The sequence below is a fragment of the Cebus imitator genome, unplaced genomic scaffold, assembly GCF_001604975.1.
Source record: "Cebus imitator isolate Cc_AM_T3 unplaced genomic scaffold, Cebus_imitator-1.0 Scaffold197, whole genome shotgun sequence".
NCBI lineage: Eukaryota > Metazoa > Chordata > Mammalia > Primates > Cebidae > Cebus > Cebus imitator.
The window spans coordinates 2,943,112-2,961,769 of NW_016107512.1; the positions used below are offsets into that span (position 1 = coordinate 2,943,112).

Consider the following 18,658-nt stretch of genomic DNA (forward strand, 5'->3'; position numbering starts at 1 on the left):
CCACCCTGAACCTCAGTTTCCTAATTGCTCCCCTGCAGGGTGGTGGTGAGAATTTTTTTTTTTTTTTTTGAGACGGAGTCTCATTCTGTTGCCCAGGCTGGAGTGCAGCAGTGCAGTCTTGGCTCACAGCCACCTTTATCTTGCGCGTTTAAGCAATTCTCCTGCCTCAGCCTCCTGAATAGCTGGGACTACAGGTGCACACCACCACGCCTGGCTAATTTTGTATTTTTAGTAGAGATGGGGTTTCATCATGTTGGCCAGGCTGGTCTTGAACTCCTGACCTCAAATGATCTGCCTGCCTCAGTCTCCCAAAGTGCTGGTATTACAAGTATGAGCCACTGTGTCTGGCTAGTGGTGAGAACTGAGTGAGATCCTGAACTCAGAAGCTTGGCATATGTGTGCACCCAAAGTACATGTCACCCACAGCCCTAGGATAGCACATGGTCATCATACCTCCTCAGGAAGCAAGTGGAAGGAAAGGAAGACTCTGCCTATAAGTCTATATTTTCTTGCTCCTCTCCTCTGCTTCCTTTGCATAGAAGTGGGACAGGCGTTTTCGACCTTATAAGTTTTCTTTCTTTAAGGTCTGACATGCTGATGGAGACGATGATATTAATGGCAGCTGGTGGTGGGGCTGATGACAAATGCTCATATTCCCAAGGCTTTGAGGTATACAAAACACTTCATGGACAGTATCTCATCTGATCTACTTAATTTATGAAGTAGAAGAATGAGGTAGGTATTTAAAAAACAAAATAGGCTGAGCACAGTGGCTCACACCTGTAATCCCAGCACTTTGGGAGGCAAAGGTGGGAGGATCTCTTGAGCCCAGGAGGTCGAGACCAGCTTGGGCAACACAGTGAGACCCCTGTCTCTACAAGATAAATTTTTAAAAGAAACCGGGTTTGGTAGAGCCTGCCTGTGGTCCCAGCTACTCGGGAGACTAAGGTGGATCACTTGATCCTGTGAGGTTGAGGCTGCAGTGAGACATGATCATGCCATGGCACTCCAACCTGGGTGACAGAATGAGACCTTGTCTCAAAAAAAAAAATAAGTAAAATAAATAAAAACAAAAAACAGGCCAGGTGCAATGGCTCACACCTGTAATACTAGCACTTTGGGAGGCCTAGGCAGATGGATCACCTGAAGTCAGGAGTTTGAGAGCAGCCTGGCTAACATGGTGAAACTCCATCTCTACTAAAAATACAAAAATTGCCGGTCGTGGTGGTGGATGCCTGTAATCCCAGCTACTTTGGAGGCTGAGGCAGGAGAATTTTTTTTTTCTTTTTTCTTCCTTCAACTGTCTTGATCGAAGGAGAATTGTTTGAACCTGGGAGGTGGAGGTTGCAGTGAGCCAAGATCATGCCACTGCACTCCAGCCTGGGCAACAGAGTGAGACTTGGTCTCAAAATATAAAAATAAATAAAAAAACAACATAAAGCCCAGGCTATAAACCCAAAGAAATATACCCAGCTATCTCATAGAATCTCATTTAATCTGAGGGGGGAAAAGCAGGTGGAGAAGATGATCTTGAAGTAGGCATCCCTCTTCTTTTCCCTGAGGGGGAATGCCGCCGAGCTATGTCCAGCTGTGCCCAGCTACGAGAGACTGTCTCTACTTTTCTTCCCCAGGAGAGGGCCCACAGGGGCCCGCTGGGGTCCTAGTCTTCCACTGTGAGCATGCCTGGTGTTCAGGTGTGTGTTCAGGCTGCAGACTCACTGCTTCTGAGGTTTAGGCAAGTGGGTCTCATATACTGTCCTGTTCCAGTTACTCCTTCTAGTTACTCCCAGTTACTGAGGGTACAGCGGAGAGGACTGGAGCCCAGAAGAGTCAACATGCTTAAAGAAACACAATTGGAAAGTGCCGTCTAGGCAGGGTGCGCTGGCTCAGGCCTGTAATTCCAGCACTTTGGGAGGCCAAGGTGGGTAGATCACTTGAGCTCAGGAGTTCCAGACTAGCCTGACCAACATGGTAAAACCCCGTCTCTACTAAAAGTACAAAAAAAATAGCCGGGCGTGGTGGCACACGCCTGTGATCCCAGTTACTTGGGAGGCTGAGGTAGGAGAATCGCTTGACCCCAGGAGGCAGAGGTTGCAGTGAGCTGAGATTGCACCATTGCACTCTAGCCTGGGCAACAAGAGCAAAACTCTGAAAAAAAAGAAAAAAAGGAAGGAAGTGCAGTCTGGGTTCCAACTCAGAGGAAAATCCTGCATATGTTCCCTGCCCTCTCCTCCTCCTAGACTAGAAGAGGCGGCCAGCCAGCTGCCCGCTCTCCTCAATGTACCAGGTGCCAGAACACAGCTGTCTCTTCATTGTTCCCCCACCCAGGCAGGCTGTAATTGGTGGGCATGAGCTGGGCGGGGCTACCCCCATGTTGAATCCAGTTGGGGCTATCTCTATTCCAGGCAAATCCAGCCAGAGACTGATTCTGAGCAGCAGTTCTGCCGGGTGAGAGCTGCCAGGGACCGGTGGGGATAGAGGACTGGGAGGTCAGGGAGTGTCAGGTCAGGGTGGATTAGGAGCCCCTCCCCCCGCAAAAAGAATTAGAATTGCCTGGAGAAGGCCGGGCGAGGTGGCTCAGGCCTGTAATCCCAGCACTTTGGGAGGCCAAGGTGGGTGGATTACCTGAGGTCAGGAGTTTGAGACCAGCCTTGCCAACATGGTGAAACCCCCGTCTCTACTAAAAATACAAAAATTGGCCAGGCATGGTGTGGGTGTGTGCCTGTAGTCCCAGATACTGGGGAGGCCAAGGCAGGACAATCGCTTGAGCCTGGGAGGCAGTGGTTGCAGTGAGCTGAGACTGCATTATTGCTCTCCAGCCTGGGTGACAGAGTGAGACTCCGTCTCAAAAAAAAAAAAAAAAAAAAAAAAACTGCCTGGAGAAGAACTCCTGCTAGACTGAGGGAGAAGGGTTAGGGAATACCAGGCGGATGGAGGTTGTGCCGGAGGAGGGGGCAACTAGAGGAAGGGAGGGGCCAGGGAGCCGTAGGAATGCCTGGAAGCTGGGAATGGCAAGCCGTAGGTCTTGGTTCACTCTTGCCTTGGTTCATTCTCCTCGTCTATGCCATGGTGAGAACCTTCCTGCCCCAGCTACTTTGCCAAGAGAAAGGGCTCCGTGAAAGCAAAATTGACCTCTCTATTAAGGTCAGGAGCACGAAGGTGTAAACTGAAGGGAGGGGGAACTCCTGCTCACCCCCTGTCCTTGCCAGGTGAGATGAAAGCAGGACACTCAAGCCTAAAGCCTGTGTTGTCTCCCCAGGCACTGACTCACTGAACCCTGCCATGCCTGCGCCGCTGCTCCCGCTGCTGCTGCGATTGCTGCTGTCCCGCCTGCTGCTGCCTGCTGCCCGCCTGGCCCGCCAGTACCTCCTGCCCCTGCTGCGCGGATTGGCCCGGCACCTGGGCTCCCAAGACGTGAGAGAGGCTTTGCTGGGCTGTCTGCTGTTCATTCTCAGCCAGCGACACTCGCCAGATGCTGGGGAGACCTCAAGAGTGGACCGCCCAGAGAGGAGGGAGAGGTTAGGCCCACAAAAGTGAGGCTACAAGTCCTGACAGCAGCTGTACCCCTCAAAATACTTGATTTTGGAGTAGGATAATCCTGGCACCAGCACTGACCGAAGGCTGCCTGGTGGAAAGAAGATATAGTAAGGGCTGTGCGTGAGAGGGATCTGCCGCAGACAGGCCTCTCCACTCTCAACAGAAATGTCTTTCTAGAAGAATGCCTTGCATCTAGCAGAAAACTGACCATTGCCCCTCTCCTCCAGCAGTTCTTCCCAAAGACCACTCCTAATCACCTCTGCCCTTAGGTGGGAGAGGAAATAACACCCACCTACCCCTGCCCTCCCTGCAAATGAGAACGTCAAGGTTCCCAATGCTTAACTGAGGGACAAGTGACAATTTAGCAGAGAGGCAAGGTTTGAATCCAGACTGTCTTCCAGACTCAGGACCTACCTTAAAAGAATATCTGGGTTCCCTATGGAGGCTGATCTGCCCGCAAAGCCCAGCACTCAGCAAGTGCTCAATAAATATTTGATTTGAATTCTTTCTATGCCTTTGAAAGTCTAATCACCCAGACTGTGGCCCTGCAAAAGTTTAACCTGGCCTGGCACCTGGTGGGGGTGGGGGAGAGGAGAGACGGACGATCAAACAAGGCTTTATTTTGCCACCTATTGTATTGTGGTCTCAGTCCTCACAGCCTGGAAGTTGTTTCCCCTTAGTTTCGGTCAGTATGTCACACTGTGACCCAGAAATGGCTCAAGTGTATCTAGGAGGAAGTTTGGCTGGCTAGCTCACTGTAGGGAAGAAAATGCCCTCCAGAGAGTTTAAGGATTTCTCAGCTAGCGGTGGTGGGAACAAGGTGATCTGTTTGCTAAGAGACTGGGTGGGAGGCCACCCAGGGAGGCAGTGTAGAAATGCATGCCCTTGAGGGTCACCCCACCCTAGAAGTGACTAGGGGTGTGTGAGTGATCTTACGAACTGGCTTCATTATGTCCTCCTCCCCAGTGGGAGGCCCTTCAGGGGTCAAATAAGAGTTAGAGACATTTGCATCCCAGCCTCCAGATAATTTGTTTATTGTTCCTAGGCAATAATCCTCCCTCTCTGGGTGAGCGTTGGGCTCTATCTAGGTCCCGAGGAGGACAGTGAGGAGCACAGGTCCCAGTCAGGATCCTCGTCCCCTCCCCACACCCGTCAGAGGCCTGGGTTGGGGAAGAAGTGAGCCCCGAGCTGTGCACCCCACCCCCAGCCCTGCGGGGCTTCCTGCCTACCGAACGCCGTCCCTCCCCACCCCTCCCCATCGGCTTCCTTCGGGAGCCCTCAAAGCCACTGCACTTGCTCCCGGGTCACAGGAAGGCGACCTAGGGGGAGGGGCAAGGAGAAGGGGGTCCGAGGCCCTCGGCCCCTAACCTCGTCCCTTTCCGAAGCCTCGGGTGCCCAAATGCGCGGGCCGCGAGTCCAAGCCCGACGGGCCCCTCCCACTGAGTCGGCTCCGGTCTCCCCGCCCCTGAGCCGCGAGGGCTGGAAGGAGCCGGCTGCGGAGCGCCGAGTGGGCGCTGGGGTCGCCTGTGGCAGCCGCTCTTCCGCCCGGCAGTACGCACCGGTCAGGTCCGGCACGGGCTGCGCCCTCCAGCCGTGTGTTATGGCCCCAGCCCCGAGATGAGGAGGGAGAGAGCAAGGGGCCCCCGGGCCTGGGAATTTCCGTCCCCCGCCAAGTCCGGATGCCCGCTCCAAAGTCTCAGCAGGTGCGTGGGGCGGGGCGGGGCGGCGGGGGGCCTGGCTGGGTGGGGTGGGGGCGAGGTCTGCGCTGTTCTCACGCTGCCCTGCGGGACGGGCGGCTGGTAGGGGAACCTGCTGGGCTATGGCGTCTCAGAGGAGTCGGAATCTTTGGTTTCTGGATGCGGGGCTACTTTTCCAGGACTTCGAAGGCCATATTAGATGACTGCCTCCCCGAACTCCCCCAACCCCTTACAGATGACCCGGGAACATAGGGTAGGGAGAAGAGGTCTGGGAAATTAAGCTAGAAGAGCAGCCCAGATCTAGCTGAACAAACAATTAAGTCTTTCTGAACCCCGATCCAGTACCCACCCTGTGAACACACCTGTCTTTACTTAGAATTTTAGTGTTTTATTCATCATGGAGTCTTAAAAAAAAAAAAAAAAGTCTTGCTCTGTTGCTCAGGCTGGAGGGCAGTGGTGCGATCACAGCTCACTGCAGCCTCGACCTCATGGACCCAAGCCATCCTCCAGCGATCCTCTTGCCTCAGCCTCCCAACGTGCCGGGACCACAGGTGTGCGTCAACATGTTCGGCTAATTTTTTTTTTTTTTTTTTTGGAAGAGACAGAGTCTTCCTATGTTGCCCAGGCGAGTCTTGAACTCCTAAGCTCAAGTGATTCTTCCACCTCAGCCTCCCAAAGTGCTGGGATGACAGATGTGAGCCTTGATTCGTAGACATTGCATTAAAACTTATCTTGGTCACAAAATATTTATCTTTTTTTATAGCAGGACAATTGACAATTTTATATATATATATATATATATATATATATTTTTTTTTTTTTTTTTTTTTTTTTTTTTTTTTTTTTTTATTTTTTTTTTTTTTTTGAGACAAGGTTTCACTCTGTTGCCCATGCTGGAATGCAATGGCAAGATGATGGCTCACTGCAGCCTCAACCTCCCGGGCTCTGGTGATCCTCCCACCTCAGCCTCTGGAGTAGCTGGGACAACAGGCACGAACCACCATGTCTGGCTAATTTACTTTAATTTTTTTGTAGAGATGGGGTCTCACTATGTTGCCCAGGCTGATCTTGAACTCCTCAGCTCAAGCGATCCTCCCATCTCGGCCTGCTAAAGTGCTGAGATTTCAGGCATGAGCCACCACTCCTGGCCTAAAATTTATCTTGATTAATGAGTTTTGTGGCTCCCTATTACATTTTATGTCTCTGGCAAGTGCCTCACTGGCCTCTACCCAGACCCAGCCCTGTCACAAGACCATGGAGACAAAGTCACAAAAACAACTGAGAACATAGTCATGAGCCATGTGCTGGTTACCAAGCCCCAGGCCAAGCAAACACACCTCCAGCAAACACAGATGGCTTGTTGGTGACAGCTGAGAGGACACAGGCCTGGGGAGAGAGAGGACTGTGTGTGAGATGGTGAGGCATGCTTGGGGCCTGCCAAGTCGGGGAGGGAGTCTGGGGCAAGCCACCGTCCCATATAGGGTGGTGGATAAAGTGGAGAGCAGGGGTGCAGCAGGACCAACCCTTCCCACTGCACCCCTTCAACAGGGACCTGAGGGAGCTCAGCGAGGGAGAGAGGCAAGAAGACCAGGCAGAGGGTGAAGAGATCTGGCAAGGCCTGCCTAGAAAAACTCCAGGCAAGGCCCTTGTGAGTTAGGGCTCCCAGGGCTGTCCAGCAGGGGGCCCCGGCACCCAGCAACCTCCTCTGCTTGGGAGGTGGCTACAGAGGGGTGTGGGTGCTGGCTAGGAGCCCAGCAGGGCGCATGCCAGATGGACTTCTCTCCAACAATAACAGCCCTGGCTGTTGCCATCAGCCAAGCCAGCAGGGACCCAGTGTGGGTGGGGAAAGGAACAGCCTTCCCTAGTCTGGCCTGGGACCCTCACCACTTCCCTTCAGTTTTCTTCCACCCCCAACCTCCTTTGTGCACAATTGCGGCCACTGGCCCCCAGCCTGGTCATGCCTGGCAGATCTTCTGACCACTAGGCCTGCCACCCCCACAGACTAAGAAACCAGGAAAGTAAGGTGGGGAGCGAGGAGGGGGTCAAAGCAGAGGGGAGAGGAGGGCTAGGAGAGGAAGAGAGAGAGACTGGACAAACATGAGGGCGGGAATTCGGGGGCCGTGGACAGACATGAAGCCACTCTCAAGTCATGGGGCAGTGCCTAGAAAAATACCACTGAGATTCATCTTCCTGCCCTCTGGTTAGGGCTGGCGGGAATGGGGGGATGTAGGGGAGGGTTGGGAAGGAATATGTGTCATCTCTGTGGGGCATGGAAACAGAAGGCTGGGGACACCCATTCTGGAGCAGCTTGGGGAGAGCCACTGACCCTAAGTAGAAAAGCTACCTCTCTCCTTAGGGTCCTGTTTCTCTGGGGACAGGGTAGGACTACCTTATCCTTATGATGTGAGTACTGCTAGTTGTTAATCAGTGTCTGGGGCTTCTTTAGGAAACAAGCCCTTCTGGTCAGTGGGCTTGGGGTGGACAGAGTGGGTTGGATTTTCTCCTCAGGACCTTTCCAGCCTTTGGATCATCCTCCAGCACTGAGTGGTGCTGGAAGGGCAGGGAATACCCCCCACCCCACGCCATTTACTGCCCAACCAAGAAAAGGGCCTCCTTCCCCCTCCCTTGGAGAAATGCGCTGGACCACCCCTCAGCATGCCCACCCCTTCCACATACTAGTGAAGCACGTGCTCAGCAACGCTTCTGCCTCTCAGGAGTATCTCCAACTGGGACAATAGGATTCACTCAGGATGTAAGGCTGTTCCTGGCGTTTTCTCTTCCCATCTCCAGCTGTGCCTCGGTTTTCCAAAGTGCTGGATTTAGAAAGGGTGAATTATGAGGGGGCTGCAAGGCTGTGCCCCGTCCCCCTCCGCGTAAACACAAGCACAAGGCAGAGCCACACACCCCCTCCAAGTCAAAGTTGTGGGTGGTGTGGTGTTTGCACGTCTGTGGCTGGGACTGGATGTGTCAGAGATGGGAAAACCCGTCATGCTGGTCACAGAACAGGGGAGGTGGGGACAGAAGCAGTTTTGAAGGAAAAGAAGAGGAGGGGGCCTGAAAGAAAGAAGGGGGAGTTGAAAGGGAGCGCGCTGGGAGGAAAAAGGTGCAGTGGAGGAAGCGCGGCGTGGGCGGGGCTTGGGGAGGGATCCGGAACCTCTGAGGTGGAGTGGGCCACGGGGGGCGTCGGAGCCGGTCTGAGCAGCGGGTGTGTAGATGGAACAGTCCCGAGATAGATTTTCATGGGAGTTTGCGCAGGTCCCCAATGTGGGGCTGTACCCTCCAGCCCCATGTGCCCCACACGATGGACAGCCTTGGTATGGCAGGGCCCAGAGAGGTCCTATCTACTGAAATAACACGACCATGCGGCCCTGGGGGCGCAGGGGCTCGGGGTGGGGTCGCAGAGGGCGAGGGGGCGCCGCGGGTGGCGGGGGCGGGAAGGGGGCGGGGCCGCGCGCGCGGGTGTCGCGGAGGTGGCGGCCGCAGCGGGTTGGGGCGGGCCCAGCGGAGGGCGGGTTTGAATGTGCCCCGGCGGGCGCGGGAAGAGCGCAGGGAGAGCGCAGATCTCAGCGCGGGAGCAGTGCTTCTCCGGCAGGTGCTGCCTGGGGCGGGGGACTGGGGACGGCAGGGGCGCGTTGCCGCTGCTCGCCTGCCTTGAGGGCCGGGAGGACAGGCGTTATCTGCAGCCCGTAGGAGGGACGCCGGTGGGGCCCTAGGGTGGAGCGTGCGGAGCCGCGCAGCACGTGGCGCGCACGGGCCCGGGAGCCGGAGGACCCTGCGGGGACCGGGACCCAAGCGGGGCTGGGTGGCCTGTCTCCTGGGCCTAAAACAGGCTGCCGTCATGGTGACCTCTGCAGGGGGCAGGCGAGTGGACGGGTGATCCCGAGCGATCTGGTCGGTATCAGGGAGGGGCCGCCTGCTGACTGAGCTGGCGGAGGTGGAGGGGGATGGGGATGGAGGCTCGCGAGCTGAGATGCGGGGCTGTGTCTTTAACCCCGGGCTTTTACTGGCCAAACTCGTGTCCCTGGCGTCTCCTTCCTGGAGGAAGGAAATCATTTACTGATTTACTGTGAGAGTAAATGAGAGGGCGAAGACACACACACCTCGGCTTTGCTTACCAGGAGAGAGCATTCGTAGGTCAAGGCTGGCTCCAACCTTGCCTTCACACCTCTAGAGGTCTCTCTCCAGCGCGGTCGTCCCTTTGCCTGCCCCTCTCGGTAGCCTACTCCTCTCCAGACCCTCCAACTTTCCTTCTGCTTGTGTAACTCCCCATGCCAGAATGTGTGTGATGGGATGAGGCTGAGGTACCTGACACTCAAGTCGGGCTGGGAATGAGCCTGGTCTCCACCTCATTTTTCCCTTTAGTTGGATCAGAGTTCCCCCTACCTCCCAGTCTACAGGCTTAGCTAAGAAGCAGCTGTTATACCTCTCTCTCCATCCCCAAAAGAGCCTAGAATAACTTGAACGTTGAATTTAGATCCTAGCTCCTCCACTCTTGAGCTCTGTGACCTCAGGCAAGTGACTCAACCTCTCTGAACCTCAGCTGGCCCCATCTGTTTAGTGCTAGTACTGGCTTATGCGTGGTTGTGAGGAAAAGATGAGAGACCTGCAGGTAGTGGCTGGACCCGTATGAGATCCTGGGAGTGGAGAACTGCAGGAGAGGTGCTGGGAGTCTGGGCAGGGAGGTACTCAGTTTGGTGGCTGCTTTCACCTCAGCAGGCCAAAGCATGGCTCGAGGGACACCAGATGCTCTGAGCTGGTGTCAGATTCCTGGTTGCCGCTGACCAAAGGCAGACGAGCAAAACACGAAGGCTGGCCAGCTGAATGTTAGGATATGGGTAGGAGGAGAGGGCTGCCCGTGGAGTTGAATTGTGCCCAAGACTGGGATGGGGGCTCCTGAGAACAGAGAGAGCAGGGATGTTGCTGGGGGAGAGGGCGGAAATACATACTTCTTCTCTAAGAAAACTGGCCTAAGCCAGTTTTACCCAGGAGAAAGGGAGCTGATCCCCCGCCTCAGTCCCTCATCTGGTTTGAAGCTGCACCCGGTCTTAACTTGCTGGGAACCTTGCCTGTGGGGTGGGAGCGGAGTACAGGACATGCGGGTATGAGGTAAGAACCTAGAGGAAGGGTCCCTCCTACCTGATAGAAAACCTGAGCCCTGAGCCTTTCCCCACCCCCACCCTAGTAATGACCTCTTGCCTCCATCCCTCTAGAAAATTTAAATGTGACTATTCACCACTCTGGTGCCTAGGACAGTGCCTGGCTGGCATGCAGAGGTCCTCAGTAAATATTTTTGAAGGGGTGATTGGAGGAATCCTTCTGCCTCCATCTGGAGGTGTGTGGGCCAAGGGGCCGAGAAAGACCTCTGAGAGCTTGGAGTTTCTCTGGGGAGGGTTGAGAGGAGCTATGGGGAGGTGGGAAAGCCCATGAGGGTCTCAGGGCACCCAGCTGCCTCTGTTTGTCTGAGTGGAGCCTGAAGCGTTGCTGTACCTGCAAGAGCTCCCCTGCTGAGACTCCCTGTTCTCTTATCTCCTGAGCTACAGCGGTGGCTTTTTATCTCCTGGGTGTGCTTCTGCTTCTTTGCTTGCAAGGCTTCTCAGAATGGGGCCCTGTGAAGCTTGAGGGATTCTCTCCTGATACGCCCTGTGCCACCTTTTTCATTCTGGAACCGAACCCAGGAGCCCGTGGACAAGGCCCGCTGCCTGATCCTGAACTAGGAGCACCTCCTAGGGACTTCCCAGGCCCAATCTGGTCCAACCCTTCTGCTGGCCAGTCTGGGCACCCGGTGAGTTCCCAGAAGGGGAAGAAGGGGAAGCTGTCCTTACACCCAAAACAGCAAGGCCTGGGCCAGCTAGGCCTGAGTGTGGGAGATGTGCCAGCACACATCTGCCTGGCTTCCCATGCCAGCCAATGGGAAAGCTGGTTAATCTGGTGCCAGGGGGTCTCCCCCTACACAAATGAGGAGCAGGAGAGGGACACTGAGGGAGAAGGATAGGAGCTTTGGGATTCACCCCTCTAATCTTTTCAAGGTCACTTTCGGCAAGGGTAAGTGGACAGGAGCCCGTGACCCAGAGGAACTAAGGGAGTACTAGGTGACCCTGGGGTCAGGGCTTGGGGGATGGAGAGGGGCCCGGCTAGGCTGTGGGAAGGGCTGTTCCCCCACATCCATTATGAAATATTTTCCTGGAAAACCAGCCAGCAACTAGGAAGCACCTGGGCAGGTTAAGGTGCCACCAGCAGAGAGGCTGGAATCTGGGGTGCCTCCAGGAGACGACAACCCCACTCTAGCCATCAATCAAGGGCCTCCCAGGGAGCATGGAGAGACCAGACTTGCGGAGAGGGACGTGGGGAGCCTCTGGCTTGGCCTCAGTCATCGTCACTGTTGTGGCTGCTGCAGCTCTGCCTGCTGTGTCCTTCCTCCTCCTCCCCCGACCTCTTTGCTGTGTCTCCTCCATTCCTTTCCCTCCTTCCTTTGTCATCACTGTCCCTGACCCCTCTCGTCCTCTTCCCTGCTTTCTTTGACTGTCTTTCCCTCCCTCTCATCATCCTTCCTCCTCCTTCCCTCCTGCTCTCCACCCTCCTGTTTCCCAGCTTATAAACTGCTTCGCCTGCTGGATAAAAATAGCGGTGGCAGCGGCCAGGCCGGGAGCCAGGTAGAGCCTGAGCAGGCAGAGGGGCCGTGCAGGACTGGCCTGCTGGGCCAGGGGGCTGGATGGGGGTCAAGTTGAGTGGTCCAGAGGGGTTCCTGGTGGACTCTGCGGCTGGCCTGTTCTGTCAGCCCTGCCCCCTCTCACCCTAAGAGCCTGAGGAGGCCTGTGGCAGGGCAAAGACAGGGCCTCACACTGTTCCTGCCCCCAGCAGGCCCCTGAGGGAGGGAGCTGTCAGCCAGACAAAACCGAGAACACCATCGCCATGACAACCAGTCACCAGCCTCAGGACAGGTAAGGGGTAGGGGGCTGGGCTGTGGATCCAGGGAATGGGTTTTCAGGGAGCTGGGTGCAGTGTCCTTTGAAATTGAGGGTTGCCACTGCTGGCTGGCCTTCCAGCCAGGTAGCTATGAGTCAGGTCTGCATCAGGAATGGGGACCCCGTGTGCCTTGGCTGGGTCCTGGCGGGCGTGTCTTCGGGGAGGGCAGGGTGGGTGGGCAGCAGTCCCTCCCTGGCCTGTCAGTGTTTCCACTGTTGCTCTCCAGCCAGTCAGCGGCTTCCGGCTCCTCCCGCCACCACTGTGGGGAGATACTTGGCTGTGCCCCTCCTTTCAGCTCACTTCTGGCAGAACTGCCGTGGGGCCTCTGCCTTAGATGACCTGGCCCGCCCTGGTTCTTAGTCTGATCTTCCTCTCAATTCCCCACCTCTGGAGCTTGTGAACTCCCAATCAAGTTAGACTTGCAGTTATGACTGTGAATATGTGTTTTGAAAGAAGAGGCTATAGCTTAATTCAATTTCTCAAAGGGATCTGGGACCCAAGAAGGCTGAAGGAGGTGATGCCTAAGATCCCAAACTCCTTCCAAGAGTCAGGCTCTGTCTTTCCCTCCAGCTCAGGCCCCTGAAACCCATCACGTCTGCCCTACCCACCCCATCTCCCTCCCATGCCAAAGGCTCTGAAACTAGGCCACTTGTGCCTGTGGGGGCCTTGAGCACGTAGCTTCATCTCTCTGGGACCATTTCCCACCTGTAAAATGGAGCTAAAAGTATCCACATCTCAGGAAGTGGATCTAGAAGTGACGGAATTTAAGGAGGCACGGCAGTAAGTACAGGCCCCAGGGTGCTCCCGTGCCTCTGTCCTCCATTCCCAGGCTGCCTGACCACTCTGTCCTTACCTCCACACTCCTGCCGGCCGTTCCCTGAAGCCCTCGCCGTCTCCATTTGCCTTGTCACACAGCTCGCTCATCTCCCAGTGCCACCCCCACCCCGATCCTCTGTCCTGTATGACTTTGGGAGTTTTTCCTTCCACTCTGGGGCTCCGAACCAAGCCTTTAGCTTCTCCAAGGGAAGCGTGTATGTGAGGAGGTTGGGGGGCTGCAGCTGGCATTAACCCAGACTGTTCACATGGGGGGCTTACCACACTATCCCTGTGTGAGGCCTGCCAGCGGTCCAGGCTCCTGCACTCTGGCCAGGCCTGCCTTCTCACTGCCTTGGGCTTTATCTCTGCCATCGCTGAAGAGAGCTGGTGTTGGCTCTAGGGAGGATGTGCAAACCCATCTGGAGATCTCCATGGGCCCACTGGGGTTGCTCAGCTTTCAGACAAGGCCTACCTGGGAGAAGCTGGCCTGACCTGGAAGGGCCTTGGGGTGTAGGGCTTGGGGCATTTCCCTGGCCAAAGGTGGGCAGCCCTCATTTACACCCTGAGGCCCAGATGACCTCCAGTGGCCCCATACCTCCTGGCCTGGCCTGGGTGATGTGAACTACAAAGTTCTGTTTGGCCAGGGAGAAAGCAGCTCTAACACCCTCGCTTCACAGCTGCCCTGAGGCACCCTGCCGACCTGTCCCTCTAGGTCCAGAATAGTATGGGAGTTTCTCGACCTCAGAATCCTCTTTAGGGATTCACACAGTCCCTGACCAGACAGCATAATTATTTCCAGCCTGCCTGGTGGGGGTGGAAGACGCTTGCTGTTTGCTTTCTCACTCATCCGCCTGCCCCAGCCCTTCAGCAGGAGTTCCAAAACCATCTCCGGATGTGTGGGTCACCCTGGTTCCCACCCTGCAGGGTCCCCCGAGCCTTCCAGGGATGAGAACCATGGTCCTGTCAGCCATTCCATTCAGTCCTTTGACCCTGGCCCCCTCCCCACCCCAAATTCCAATGGACCATGTGCCCTTTTCTCTCCACTCCACCCATACCCATAAGAGGACACATGCACATGGACGTGAACACAGGTGCCCTGTGCCCCGGGACCTAGAGAGACTGACAACAGACGGGGTTCCCTGGGGCTCATCGTGGAGGGGGCAGGGTAGTGCGTCACTTGGCCCCTCTCTCCTCCTCCATTGCAGATACAAAGGTGTCTGGCTTATCTTCTTCATGCTTGGTCTGGGAACGCTGCTCCCGTGGAATTTTTTCATGACAGCCACTCAGGTGAGGCCGGAGGGACTGGGCTCCAGGGGGTATGTCCACTGTGCCTGCAGGACCTGACTCTGTGCCCATAGGCACAGGCAGAGAGATTTCAACATGCCTCTCTGCAACCCCTGCAGTATTTCACAAGCCGCCTGGACATGCCCCAGAATGTGTCCTTGGTCACTGCTGAACTCAGCAAGGACGCCCAGGCCTCAGCCGCCCCCACAGCACCCTTGACTGAGCGGAACTCTCTCAGTGCCATCTTCAACAATGTCATGACCCTGTGTGCCATGCTGCCTCTGCTTCTCTTCACCTGCCTCAACTCCTTCCTGCACCAGAGGTGAGCGCCCACCCCCTCCCCAGCCCCCAGCCTGACCCTCTGACACTGCGTCCTGCAGTCCCTTGGCTGACCCCCAGCCTTGCCCACTTGTCTCTGCCACCTTTGGCCTCTCCTGGCAGGATCCCCCAGTCTGTACGGATCCTGGGCAGCCTGGTGGCCATCCTGCTGGTGTTCCTGATCACTGCCATCCTGGTGAAGGTGCAGCTGGATCCTCTGCCCTTCTTTGTCATCACCATGATCAAGATCATGCTCATTAATTGTAAGCTGGGCTGCGAGGGGACCTATGGGAGGAGGCCTGCCCACCTACCCCCACTCTTCTTTCAGACCCACTGTCAGCCAGAGAGGAGCCCACCCCTCTACCTGGAGGGAGTGGATGCTGTGAGCAGTTGGGATTCAGAGGCCTGAGTGGGCCTGGATCAGGTCTGGGAGGGAGCAGAGAGAAGGGCAGCTTAGCCTCAAGACTCACTGGGAGTAAAGTAGGAATGAGAAGGACCTGTCTTCCTGGGTACCCCTAACCGCCAGCCCTAGCTCCCCTGCTCATGCCCACCCTGTTTCCCCAGCATTTGGTGCCATCCTGCAGGGCAGCCTGTTCGGTCTGGCTGGCCTCCTGCCTGCCAGCTACACAGCCCCCATCATGAGTGGCCAGGGCCTAGCAGGCTTCTTCGCTTCCGTGGCCATGATCTGCGCTATTGCCAGTAAGTCCTGCTGTCCACCTGCCCAGTGCCCTGGTGTGGCGGGGAGAGGGGATGGGGCCTGTATCTGATCACTGATACCACTCCAGGTGGCTCGGAGCTATCAGAAAGTGCCTTCGGTTACTTTATCACAGCCTGCGCGGTCATCATTTTGAACATCATCTGTTACCTGGGCCTGCCCCGCCTGGTGAGCAAACGGAGGGAGCTGGGGTTTGGGATATAGGGGTCTAGGGTTCCAGACCAAGGGTATTCTGAGGCCAGAACCTGGGGGAGGCTAGGATTCTGGAGATTCTGCCTCTGAATCCACCTCCCCCATCTTCCTTACTTGATAGGAATTCTACCGCTACTACCAGCAGCTCAAGCTCGAAGGGCCCGGGGAGCAGGAGACCAAGTTGGACCTCATTAGCAAAGGTCCGAAGAGCCTGAGGAAGCTGGGGTGGAGGATGGTATACCGAGGGGGGACAGCATGAGCAAAGAGGACAAGGATGAGTGCACTGTGTTAGCTGGCAGCCCTGAGCCAGAGGAGGACCAAAGGACTGGGGTGGGGAGAGGGGACAATAGGAAATCAGGGCCAGCAAAGATAAAATGGGGACAGATGCTGGATACCTTGAATGCCCGAGGTGTTTGGACTAAAGGCAGTGGGAAGCGATTTCAGATTCTTGAGCAAGGAATAACATGACCTGAGGCTCCTGGGAGAGGCCAGGCCCCTGGGGCTTGAGCTATAGGGATTTGGAGGCGAGGTCTGGGTTAGGGTTAGGGTTAGGGTATGGCTGGGACTGGTTAGGGAGGCGTCTACCTCCAAATAATCCCAGTCCCTTTGGGGAATGTTTGTGTTGTCTCCTGTTGCTCTGTCCTCCCCACAACTTGAAGAGTCTTCCACAACCTGTCACCCTGCAGGAGAGGAGCCAAGAGCAGGCAAAGAGGAGTCTGGAGTTTCAGTCTCCCACTCTCAGGCCACCAACGAAAGCCACTCTATCAAAGCCATCCTGAAAAATGTACGTGGGGCAGGTTCTCCTACTCTCTACCCCTGTCCTGTGTCTCTCCTTTTGCTCCCTCCGCCTGCCACCCATCTCCCCCTTTTCTGACCTGAGAGTGGTCACTCCTGGATTCTTTTGTGTGTGTGTGTGTGTGTGTGTGTGCCCATACACAAGTGCCAGTGGTGGGGATTCCTGGTTCTTTAAAGCACAGCCACCATGAAGACACAGGGGCCTGGGTGACTCTACTCCTTCTATCTAGATCTCAGTCCTGGCTTTCTCTGTCTGCTTCATCTTCACTATCACCATTGGGATGTTTCCAGCCGTGGCTGTTGAGGTCAAGTCCAGCATTGCAGGCACCAGCGCCTGGGGTGAGGATGCCACAGGTTCCCAGGATGGGAACAGACAGGATCTTGAGCTGGGCTAGAAGTGGGGAAGAGAGGGAGCCTGGGTCACCTTCTCCCCATTTCCTGGGTTCATTTTGCCCTTCCCTGGGCTGGAAGCATCTTCTCCATTTTATTGGTGGGGAAGCTGAGGCCCAGTGAAGGTTAGGCTTGTTATACCTGCCTCTTTGAGCCTGATAACCACCCATTCATCTTCTCTTCCAGAACATTACTTCATTCCTGTGTCCTGTTTCTTGACTTTCAATATATTTGACTGGTTGGGCCGGAGTCTCACAGCTGTATTCATGTGGGTAAGTGGAGGAAGAGGGCCACAGGCCCCTGGGGGAAGTCAGAGTCCAGCCTGAGACCCAGAGAAGAAACCCAAGAAAGTCTAGTGGTAAGGGGACCATTTATTTTAGTCGAGGCATAATGTATGTAGAGCTAAGTACAAGTCTTAAGTGTACAACTTAATGAATATATACATGCATACCTGCCCAGATCGAGATGTAGAATATTTCTAGCACTCTAGAAGCCTCCACTGTGCCCCTTTCAAGCACTAACCCCCTAAGAAGAACCAGGCTTTGAGGTTTCAGTTCAGGTCCAGAGGGGCCCCAAATGGTTCCCTGGGGGCCTGGCTGTGCCCTGGGATGGCGGCCTGGGCTGAGGCCCTGCCTGGTGCCCACAGCCTGGGAAGGACAGCCGCTGGCTGCCAAGCCTGGTGCTGGCCCGGCTGGTGTTTGTGCCGCTGCTGCTGCTGTGTAACATCAAGCCCCGCCGCTACCTGACTGTGGTCTTCGAGCACGACGCCTGGTTCATCTCCTTCATGGCTGCCTTTGCCTTCTCCAACGGCTACCTCGCCAGCCTCTGCATGTGCTTTGGGCCCAAGTGAGTGCGGCTGGGCAAGGAACTTGGTGGCATCAGACAGGATCTAGAGTTCCAGTGGGGGACACTCAGTAGAGGGAGGGCAAAAGGAGAGTCCTTGCTCCCAGAGCTGAGAGAAGGGATGGCTCAGGAGGGGCTCCTAGGCTGAAAAGATAGTGACTATAGTGGAGGGGTGCCCAGGCTTACTTGGATGGAGGTGGAGGAGAGGGGCTTGCAGAAGACAACCCCACCATATATATTCCCTCAAGGAGGAAAAGCCAGGTTGGGGCTAGGCAGCTAGGAGGGGTTGATCAGCTGAATGAGGTCCCACAGTTAAGTCGCCCCACCCCACCCCTCCTTCCACCCAGAGGCTCTGGGCTTGGGTATAACCATTCTGAGGTAGCCTTGCCCTTCCTTCCTCCCTCAGGAAAGTAAAGCCAGCTGAGGCGGAGACTGCAGGAGCCATCATGGCCTTCTTCCTGTGTCTGGGCCTGGCCCTGGGGGCTGTCTTCTCCTTCCTGTTCCGGGCGATTGTGTGACCAAGGATGGACAGAAGGACTGCTTGCCTCTCTGACTCCTGCCCCTTCCTTCTGCCAGGGGTGGGCCCGAGTGGTTTGGAGGTTTTTTTCTTCTAGTTGACTTCTGCTTTCCACGGCTTGTGCTGGGCCCAGATGTCCAGGCCCTGGGGACAGTGGGACGGACAGTAGGGACATTGTGGACTTGGGGCTCAGAGTCAAGGGATGGGGTGCAGCCTCGGCATCTGCTTGAGTTTCTCCACACTTAGCTCTGACTGATCCTTGTGCAGGCCAGCAGAGGCTCTTGCGCTCGGAGAACACGTGTGTGTGTGTCTGTGTCTGTGTGTGTGTCTGTGTCTGTGTCTGTCAGACTGTCTGTCTGTCCCAGGGGTGGCTAGAAGCTGGGTCTGGCCGCTGTATGGTCCGATCTGAGATGCCCCCTCCCTCCTTTCTGCCCCATGTTCTCTCCATGCCCCCTCCCAGCTCCCCATGCCCAGTTCCTACCCATCATGCACCCTGTACAGTTGCCATGTTACTGCCTTTTTAAAATATTTGACAGATACCAGGTGCCATCAGAGGCTCTCTGATAAAGTAAACCTTTTTTGTTTTTTTCT

The 18,658-nt window shown here is 55.7% G+C and overlaps 2 protein-coding genes across 15 annotated transcripts; both read left to right on the plus strand.

Moving 5' to 3' along the window:
* The first annotated feature begins 2,405 nt into the window (after positions 1–2,405).
* On the plus strand, positions 2,406–4,046 carry MYMX (myomixer, myoblast fusion factor). The gene is made up of 2 exons (XM_017547438.2): positions 2,406–2,448; positions 3,260–4,046. The coding sequence occupies exon 2, from the start codon at positions 3,283–3,285 to the stop codon at positions 3,535–3,537; it is 255 nt and encodes an 84-aa protein (XP_017402927.1). The 5' UTR covers positions 2,406–2,448; positions 3,260–3,282; the 3' UTR covers positions 3,538–4,046.
* A 761-nt stretch (positions 4,047–4,807) lies between these two features.
* Positions 4,808–18,658, plus strand: SLC29A1 (solute carrier family 29 member 1 (Augustine blood group)). Of its 14 annotated transcripts, none has more exons than XM_017547437.2 (14): positions 4,808–5,240; positions 6,783–6,882; positions 12,093–12,172; positions 14,219–14,300; positions 14,417–14,619; positions 14,739–14,878; positions 15,180–15,314; positions 15,401–15,498; positions 15,644–15,722; positions 16,209–16,306; positions 16,548–16,656; positions 16,894–16,979; positions 17,354–17,553; positions 17,957–18,658. In XM_017547437.2, exons 1-14 carry the CDS (start codon positions 5,155–5,157, stop codon positions 18,066–18,068), a joined length of 1,608 nt encoding a protein of 535 aa, XP_017402926.1. In that variant the 5' UTR covers positions 4,808–5,154; the 3' UTR covers positions 18,069–18,658. The 14 variants fall into 14 exon arrangements, with proteins under 14 accessions (XP_017402926.1, XP_017402908.1, XP_017402909.1 ...); XM_037745351.1 differs by lacking the exon at positions 6,783–6,882 and adding an exon at positions 10,910–11,016 and having other exon boundaries at positions 4,812–5,240; positions 12,090–12,172; XM_037745347.1 differs by lacking the exon at positions 6,783–6,882 and adding an exon at positions 10,910–11,016 and having other exon boundaries at positions 4,812–5,240.

Excerpts from the sequence above, each read along its gene's own strand:
- MYMX (XM_017547438.2), top strand. The coding sequence starts at position 3,283 with ATGCCTGCGCCGCTGCTCCCGCTGCTGCTGCGATTGCTGCTGTCCCGC.
- SLC29A1 (XM_017547437.2), top strand. The coding sequence starts at position 5,155 with ATGAGGAGGGAGAGAGCAAGGGGCCCCCGGGCCTGGGAATTTCCGTCC. Across the intron at positions 14,620-14,738 it reads AACTCCTTCCTGCACCAGAG|GATCCCCCAGTCTGTACGGA; the intron begins GTGAGCGCCCAC and ends CTCTCCTGGCAG. Across the intron at positions 17,554-17,956 it reads TGCATGTGCTTTGGGCCCAA|GAAAGTAAAGCCAGCTGAGG; the intron begins GTGAGTGCGGCT and ends TTCCTCCCTCAG.